Here is a 9,159-nt window from a genome sequence, read left to right on the forward strand (position 1 = left end):
TTTTAATACAAACTAAAATGTATTGAGTGTACTCTCTAAGTGCTTTGCAGGTACTTTGTCTTTTAAGCACTTTATGAGGTAGGGACTATTGTTATCCCCATTTTAGATGTAATTTTAGATAGAGTTTTAAAAAATAAAACTCACACCAAATGGAATATAAAACATTAATGCTCGTCATCCAAGTACCTTGTGAAAGTCAGGGTTGGGAGGAGGCCTGGAAAGAAATAGAAATCATGGTTGTAGGAGACAAGCGTGTGCAGAGGCAATGCATACCAATAGAGTCATAATTTCTGCTCTCAAGTTATTCCTTTCCAAACCGCTCATTATTAGCTTGTCTTGCTTGCTTAAGTCAGTTCTTTTTAAATAATCAGTGTTCATTCATTGTTTTCCTCTCATGATGTAACCTTATTTTGTGTAAACATATTTCCCCGTGGCCCTAGCAGTGGTAACAGGCCCTTTGCTACTACCAGGAGGATAGTAATATCCTTTGGTATTTCAAAGCATATTTCAATAGATTTCCTGCACCCTAAAAATAGTTTCATAAATAGCTCCTCTGTGGCCTGTAGGGAGACAACATTAAGGTTAGTGTTCCGTAGAAAGTCCCGCCACCCTCCCCCCAGGCTTCCTGACGTCAGGAGGAAAACCCTCAGGCCCTGCTCTGTTCTGCCCGACAACAACCAGGAGCCAATCATCGCAGCAGAAAAGCCCACCAAGCCCCGGCCTATCCTGAACCGACACATAACCCTCTGAGCTACCTCAGCAGTCTGCCCAGAGACGGACAGCCTATCCTAAGCTGCTACGACACTCCGCCAGCCCTGTGTCCATGCCCCGTCCACCCCCCTATAAAAACCCTCCTACCCCAGCTATGCAGTCGCAGCCAGCCCAGATCTCCTTCCTTTCCTGGCCTGCCCGCTGGTCCCAATAAACCTGAACTCAGCTTCCAACTCTCGAGCTGTTACTTGGGATCGGGTACAAGACAGGGGTCTACAAGGGGGTCGTACATTTGGTGCCGAAACCCGGGAGCGAGGGTCACTAGCCCCCCTAGCGACCCCCTCCCTCCAGCGACCTCTCCAGCCCTCCTCCAATTCGGCCTCAGCACTCCGGACCAGGTAAGTCCTGTTTCTTACCTTCTCCTTCCGTGGTGCGTGTGGCAAAGACCCTTCCTCTCAGTCCCACTCCACGGATCCCTCGCAAAGCGCCGGCCGGCCCAAGCAGGATCCCCCAACCAGGCTCCAGGAGCCTTGGGTCGGCAGACAAGGGACGCCTTCTCTGACCCACCCAATCCAAAACCATTAAATAGGAACGATCAGACAGGGGACGCCTTCTCTGGTCTTTCCTATCCACCTTCCTCTGGGAAAGCTGGTGGGTTGGAGGGACACCTCCCCCACACTACCCCAGCCCACTCGGATACTGTTCCGAGACCGCCCTCGGCTGGCAGGAACCCTTTGCCGCACACATCATGGGGAACGTGGAGTCCAAAATTTCTACAAACACCCCACTGGGCTGCCTGCTTCTTAATTTTACCCGCTTGGGCTACTCCCAAACCCTTAGGCGAAAGAAGCTTATTTTCCTCTCCCAGGTGGCCTGGCCCCCAGTACCAGCTCGATAACTGGTCACATTGGCCCCCCACCAGCACTTTCGATTTCAATGTGCTCCGCGACCTAGATAACTTCTGCCGCCGAACTGGCAAAGATAAGGAAGTGCCTTATGTTCAGGCTTTTTGGGACCTGCATTCCCATCCTGACCTCTGCTCTTCTTGCTCCACTCACCAAGTTCTTTTAGCCCGAACTCCTCCACCGCAGACTCCTACCTCCCCAACCAAGCCACCTCCCTATACTCTACAGGAAGAGATGCCTGACCATTTGTCTTCCCCCTTTTTTCCCACTCCGGAAGTCCCCGACCCATCTAACCCCCCTCCCTCTGTATCTCCTCCTGTTGTATCTCCTTCCTCCTCTCCTCCTAAGCCTTCTGCCACACCCCCCGACCGCTCCTCCTCTCATCTGCCTTCCGCCCTCCTCCCCCGTAGTGGCCCATACCCGTACCAAGACTTCAGTGCCTCCCTCTGTCATAGCACCCCTACGGGAAGTAGCCAGGGCAGAGGGCCTTGTCCGAGTCCATGTCCCTTTTTCTCTCCAAGACCTAGCTCAAATTGAACACTGCCTTGGGTCCTTCTCGGCAGACCCCTCCACCTACATTAAGGAGTTTCAGTATCTCACCCAGGCCTATAGTCTCACCTGGCACGATATCCGGGTCATCTGTACATCGACCCTCTCTGCCGAAGAGCACGAGTGCGTCCTAGCAGCAGCCAGGCATCAAGCAGATAGAGATCATGCCATAAACCCAAACCAAGTCCCAGTAGGTACAGAAGTTATTCCCACCACAGATCCCCAATGGGTATATCAGGATGGAGCTGGCTCCCACATTCCAGCCCAAGACTGCATGCTTCAGTACTTGTTGCGTGGGTTAGAAGCTGTATCCAACAAGGTCGTTAACTATGATAAACTAAGAGAAATTACACAGAAGCCAGATGAGAACCCTGCCCTTTTTCTCAACCGCCTTCAGAAAGCCCTTGTCCGCTATACCCGACTAGACCCAGCCTCCCAAAATGGTGCTACCGTCTTAGCTTCCCACTTCATTTCCCAATCCGCCCCTGACATTCGAAAAAAACTTAAAAAGGCCGAAGAAGGCCCAGAGACTCCTATACAAGATCTGGTTAAGATGGCCTTTAAAGTCTTTAATGCCAGGGAAGATGCAGCAGAGGTTGCCTGCCAAGCTCGATTGAAGCAAAAGGTTGCGCTGCAGACCCAAGCCCTGGTGGCAGCCCTATGGCCAGCAGGAAACAGGGGTCCGAATAGCCGCTCCAAGCCCCCACCAGGGGCGTGTTTTAAATGTGGCAAGGAAGGACATTGGGCCTCTAGTTGTCCTCAGCCATGGCCGCCCACCAGGCCCTGCCCCCTCTGTCAGCTCAGTGGCCACTGGAAATCAGAGTGCCCCCAGGGATCCAGGACCCCGGCCAATACAAGCCGAAGTAGTGGACCAAGGGGTGCCTCTCCGGGAGGGCCAACCCCTGATCCTCCGGCTCGGGAGTCTGGCTCTCCTGACCACCTATACCCTGAGTTACTGGGGCTTTTAGACGACTAGGGAGGCCCAGGCTCGTCGACCCCAGTAACCCTTGCCGAGCCTAGGGTGTCACTTCAGGTAGCGGGAAAAAGCGTCTCCTTTTTGTTGGATATGGGGGCTACCTACTCTGTACTTCCCTCCTTCCAAGGCCAGACCATACTTTCCCAGGTCTCTGTTATGAGAATCGATGGAGCCGCAACACCCCACGCCAAACTCCACCGCTCACCTGTATGTATAACTCAGTCCCATTCAGCCACTCTTTCCTCATTATCCCCTCTTACCCTGTGCCTCTGTTGGGATGAGACATCCTAACAAAACTCAAAGCCCACATCACTTTCCCCACCTCTCCCCAACACCTCCTGTTAGTTGCTCACCACCTCAACTCCAATTCAGACTATGCTTCCCCAGACATTTTCCTCCCTAAAGTACACCCTAAGGTATGGGAAACGGACACACCTGTAGTAGCCACACACCACAAGCCAGTCAAGGTTTGCCTCCAGGAACACTCCTCCCGATTTCTTTGTCAACCTCAGTTTCCTATTTCCAAGAAACACCGCCTAGGACTTTGCCCTATCATTGAGAGGCTAAAAAGTCGCGGCCTCCTAGTACCCACAAATTCCCCATGTAACATTCCCATCCTCCCAGTCCGGAAACCCTCAGGAGAATACCACCTTGTCCAAGACCTCCGACTAATCAATGCTGCAGTAGTTCCTATACATCCTGTAGTCCCAAACCCGTACACCATACTCTCCAGAATTCCCTCCAATACTACCTTCTTCTCAGTCCTTGACCTCAAGGATGCCTTTTTCACCATTCCCTTACACCCAGATTCCTATTTCATCTTTGCCTTCACCTGGGAAGACCCACTTACTGACAACTCCTGTCAGCTCACCTGGACAGTTCTTCCCCAAGGTTTCAGGGATAGCCCTCACCTGTTCGGTCAGGCCCTGGCAACAGACCTTCTAGGCTGCCACCTAGCCCCATCTATTGTTCTTCAGTATGTTGATGACCTACTCGTCTGTTCCCCCAGCCAGGAAGAGTGCACCCGAGCCACTACTGTTCTGCTCAACTTTTTAGAAGACAAAGGGTATAGAGTTTCAAGAAAGAAGGCCCAACTCGTTACCTCATCAGTCATTTACTTGGGCCTACAGCTTTCCCCAGGAAAGAAATCCATTATCCCCGATTGACTGCAGGCCCTGAAAGCCCTCCAACCCCCGCAGTCTGCCACTGAAATACTCTCCTTTCTAGGGGTAGTGGTATTCTTCTGGCATTGGGTGCCCAACTTTGCCCTTCTGGCCAAGCCACTTTACCAAGCAGCCGCAGATACTCCTGAAGGCCCACTTACTTCACAGGGAACAGTGACTCGAGCCTTCCACATGCTCCTACAAGCACTATGCACTTCAACTTTTCTTGCTCTACCCAATCCCAATCTTCCTTTTCACTTGTATACGGATGAGAAAGACCACATCGCAGTAGGAGTCCTGGCTCAACCAGTCAGCAACACCCTCCTTCCTCTAGCATACCTTTCCAAACAACTCAGCCCCACAGAAAAGGGGTGGCCACCTTGCCTCCGAGCCTTAGCAGCAGCCGCCACACTTATGACAGAGGCCCTTAAGATCAACCTCCAGCAACCACTCACAGTATTCTCCCCTCACAAACTGCAGGAGCTTGTATCCTGTCAGGCCTTACCACACCTCGGGCCGTCCAAAGTCCAACTCCTGCACCTTCTATTCCTAGAGAACCCTGACATTTCTCTCTCTCACTGTCCTGCTCTTAACCCAGCCACCCTTTTCCCTTCTCCAATGGCTCCGGCACAAGATCACCGATGCCTCGAGGTTATCATTGAAACCCAATCCCCATGGCCCGACCTACACTCCACCCCCATCGAGGCTGAAACAACACTCTTCGTAGATGGGAGCTCCTTCCTACATCCAGGAAAACCCCGTATTGCTGGATATGCAATAGTGACCCATTCAGACGTCATCGAGACTCATTCCCTCCCCTTAGGAACCACCTCGCAATAGGCTGAGTTAGTCGCCCTCACCCAAGCTCTCAAGTGGGCCAGGGACAAAACTTTCAACATCTACACAGACTCAAAGTATGCTTTCCTTATTGCACACTCCCACTGTATGATCTGGAAAGAGAGAGGATTCTTGACCACCAAGGGCACCCCGGTAGTTAACGGAAAACTCATATCTGATCTCATCTCAGCCATCCAGCTTCCAAAGCAGGTTGCCATCATTCACTGTCTAGGACACCAAACCTCCAGGTCTCTAGTAGTCTTAGGTAATGCTTTTGCGGACAGGACAGCCAGGGAGACAGCACAAACCTGCCCACCCCCAAAAGAAATCTACTTCCTGTCACGCCACTACCAACCCCAGTATTCCCCCTCTGAGCTCGAACTTTTACAGCAAAACCCTGGAGTGACCTTCGGGGATGGATGGGCCTTCAATCACAACCTTCTTATACTTCCCCAAGCACAAAAAACTACCATGATAAAGGACATCCATGATTCCCTGCATATTGGGCCAAAACCCTGCTCCACTTCCTCCTACCCATATTACATCCAGAAGGGCTTCCCTCCCTCATTCATCAAGTCCATGCTCAATGTCTCATTTGTGCGAAGACCAACCCCCAAGGAGCCTGTCACCTCCGCCAACAGCTCCACCAGTTGCGTGGATCTTTACCAGGACAAGATTGGCAAATTGATTTTACTCACATGCCAAGACATAAACAGTTTTGGTTCCTGTGAACCATTGTCGATACTTTTTCAGGCTGGATTGAAGCTTTTCCCACCACTTCAGAGTCCGCCAACACCATTGCCGCCCATCTCATCCAGGACATCATCCCTCGGTTTGGGCTTCCAGCCACTATTCAGTCAGACAACGGCCCGGCCTTTGTCTCCAAAGTTACTAACGCTGTCTGTGCTTCCTTAGGAATTCAGTGGAAGCTGCATGTGGCCTACCACCCCCAGTCATCGGGTAAGGTAGAACGGGCTAACGGACTCATCAAGGATCAGCTTACCAAACTCTCTCTCGAGCTTAAGCAGTCATGGGTCTCTTTACTACCGTTAGCTCTTACCAGGCTGCGGGCCCGCCCCCGAGGAGCCTCACAGCTCAGTCCATTCGAGCTTCTATATGGGCGACCCTTCCTGTTATCCACTCTACCTTCTCCAGAAAGTTCCCCCCGAACACCTACCTTCCCTATTTTACCCTCCTCAGACATCTACTCAGGGAACACGCCAACGCTTCCATACCCCAGACCTCAGAAATTCCACCCGCTCTGGGAAAGGTTGCCCCCGGTGACTCTGTCTTCATTAAAACTCTCACTCCAAAACCCCTCTCACCCCGGTGGGAAGGGCCCTACACCGTCATTTTAGCCACCCCAATGGCCATCAAAGTTGCTCAGATTCCATCTTGGGTCCATCTCTCAAGAGTAAAAAAGTATCCCGATGGCCCTTCCAGTTCCCGTTGGGAGTGTGTTCCTACTGGTCCTCTATCACTTAAGCTCTTTAAGCCCTGAATTGTCCTTAGCTAACCCACAGTATGTCTGGAGATTTTTTCTCACTAAAAATTATACCAAAACTACTGGGATTTTCTCTACCCCTCCTTACTCCCATAACCACCTCCTGACCACGTCAGATTGCCCCATCACAGGATGTGTATTCCCCATCCAACTCAACTTCTCCACCCTTAACAACGTCCGCAGTACTCACCCATTGCTATGCTTTAACTATAAACAGACAGGTGCTTGTAAGACCTCCAGTTGGCACTCTTGTGTGGGATGTGTCTGGGGCTCCTGTCAGCATGAGCCCACAGCTAATGAATGGGAGCAGGGTGGCCGCTTCCCTTCCCTCCTTAAGAGGACCACAAAATTCGACTCAGAAGGCAATCCCAGCAAAGAGAGCCAGCTTACTCTAACCATCCCAGATCCCTGGGATGATAGATGGCAAGCACCCCAAAAGGCCTCAGTCTACGAGACCAGTACCACAAGTTATCCATCCTCACACTTATATATCTGGCGGGCGTATGTCCTCACCTCTCCAGAAATCCACAACACGATCCAAGTGCAAGAAACTACATTAAAAACTCAGCCCCTTTCTCATGGTTAACCCTCATGAGAGAAGGCCTAAAGCTCACCAACCAGACAGGGTTAACCAATCTGACCTCTTGCCTCCTGTGTGCTACTCTTGGACAAACTCCTCTAGTTGCAGTCCCAACCATGTTCCCTACACATCACACCAACGGGACAGGCCGACACCCCCCAATTCCAGACGTCCCACTCTTCTACCTCAACACTTCACCCTTTTCGGCCTGCTACTCTTCTCAGAGCTCAGACCCCACATGCAACAGGACTCAACAACTCACAACTAATCTAACAGCTCCCCGAGGTTTTTACTTTTGGTGCAACGGTACCCTTTCCAAACTACTAACCCAGTCCGACCTTAGAGGACATTCCCACTGTCTCCCTGTCACCTTGGTCCCATGCCTCACTGTCTATTCACTGGCTGAGTTCCTTATGATGCACACTAGCATGTCTTCTGCACACCCCAGCTCCCATCGTCAACGAAGAGCTGCCTTTCTTCCCATAGCTATCGGGCTCTCCCTCGCAGGATCCACAGCTGCTCTAGGCCTAGGAAGTGGGGCCCTGATTAACACTCACCAGGCCCTAGCCTGCCTTTCCTCACAGCTGCAAACTGCAATTGATGACTCTGCTGCCTCCGTAGCATCTCTCCAGCGACAAGTCACTTCGGTTGCTCAAGTAGCCTTACAAAACCGAAGAGCTCTGGACCTGCTTACGGCTGAACAAGGAGGGACCTGCATCTTCTTACAGGAAGAATGTTGTTACTACATCAATGAATCTGGGATAGTAGAAACCCGCATCGAAAATCTCCAGAAAATCAAGGCAGAGCTACAAAGTCACCAGTTCACCACTGAAGCCACCGCATGGTGGTCGTCATCCATGTACACCCTCCTATCCCCACTGATAGGGCCTCTGCTTATCATCTGTCTTTTCTTACTTGTCGCCCCTTGTTTCTTTCAGTTCTTGCAGCGCCATTTCCAGGAGCTCACCCGGATCACTATCAACCAGATGCTGCTACAACCAGTCCCCAGCCATCCAGATTGCGCGTATGCCCCCCTACCGACCTCCCAGCCTCCATAAAGACCCCACTCCCCCTGTCCAGCAGGAAGTAGCCAGATTGACTCCCCCGCCCCTTTCCCTTTTTTAAGGAGTCAGGAATGTTCGGTAGAAAGTCCCGCCACCCTCCCCCCAGGCTTCCTGCCGTCAGGAGGAAAACCCTCAGGCGCTGCTCTGTTCTGCCCGACAACAACCAGGAGCCAATCATCGCAGCAGAAAAGCCCGCCAAGCCTCGGCCTATCCTGAACCGACACATAACCCTCTGAGCTACCTCAGCAGTCTGCCCAGAGACGGACAGCCTATCCTAAGCTCCTATGACATTCCGCCAGCCCTGTGTCCACACCCCGTCCACCCCCCTATAAGAACCCTCCTACCCCAGCTACGCAGTCACAGCCAGCCCAGATCTCCTTCCTTTCCTGGCCTGCCCGCTGGTCCCAATAAACCTGAACTCGGCTTCCAACTCTCGAGCTGTTACTTGGGATCGGGTACCGGGCAGGGGTCTACAAGGGGGTCGCACAGTTAGGAAGAGGGACATCCCATTTCCTGAGCCTTTGGACACTCTTCAGCAGTGTGCCAGGGAAGTTCCAAATTTTACCTTATCCAACTACGGGTCGTATTGAGTCTAGGCCTTAAGTAACTCAGTACATTTATTATTCCTCTCCACGGTGTTCAAGCCAACCCGCTAAATCTTAAATACTGTGGCAAGAAATGTGTCCCATTGAGCCTTCTATTTTGTGCAACTTGCCGAATCGTTCTTGTGCTCTCCACATATGCACCACATGCTCCTGCAGAAATAGATTTGTGAGACTTTATCTTTCCTCAATGGCTATCTCCTCATATAGGCCTTTACGTCTCAGAAGAGGTGGTGCTGGGATGAACCTCTTTAATAATATGCAGCAG

The 9,159-nt window shown here is 51.7% G+C and overlaps 1 protein-coding gene across 2 annotated transcripts; it reads left to right on the forward strand.

Moving 5' to 3' along the window:
- The first annotated feature begins 873 nt into the window (after positions 1-873).
- On the forward strand, positions 874-8,533 carry LOC128928234 (ERV-BabFcenv provirus ancestral Env polyprotein-like). 2 transcript variants are annotated; one of them, XM_054236605.2, is made up of 2 exons: positions 874-8,249; positions 8,396-8,533. In XM_054236605.2, the coding sequence occupies exons 1-2, from the start codon at positions 7,066-7,068 to the stop codon at positions 8,523-8,525; spliced, it is 1,314 nt and encodes a 437-aa protein (XP_054092580.1). In that variant the 5' UTR covers positions 874-7,065; the 3' UTR covers positions 8,526-8,533. The 2 variants fall into 2 exon arrangements, with proteins under 2 accessions (XP_054092580.1, XP_054092579.1); XM_054236604.2 differs by having other exon boundaries at positions 8,352-8,505.
- Positions 8,534-9,159: the final 626 nt, after the last annotated feature.

The sequence above is a fragment of the Callithrix jacchus genome, chromosome 7 (genome assembly GCF_049354715.1).
Source record: "Callithrix jacchus isolate 240 chromosome 7, calJac240_pri, whole genome shotgun sequence".
Lineage (NCBI taxonomy): Eukaryota > Metazoa > Chordata > Mammalia > Primates > Cebidae > Callithrix > Callithrix jacchus.

Coding starts and splice junctions, on each gene's coding strand:
- LOC128928234 (XM_054236604.2), top strand. CDS start 7,066: ATGGCAAGCACCCCAAAAGGCCTCAGTCTACGAGACCAGTACCACAAG. Junction 8,250..8,351: donor CCCAGCCATCCAGATTGCGC/GTATGCCCCCCT, acceptor CCCTTTTTTAAG/GAGTCAGGAATGTTCGGTAG.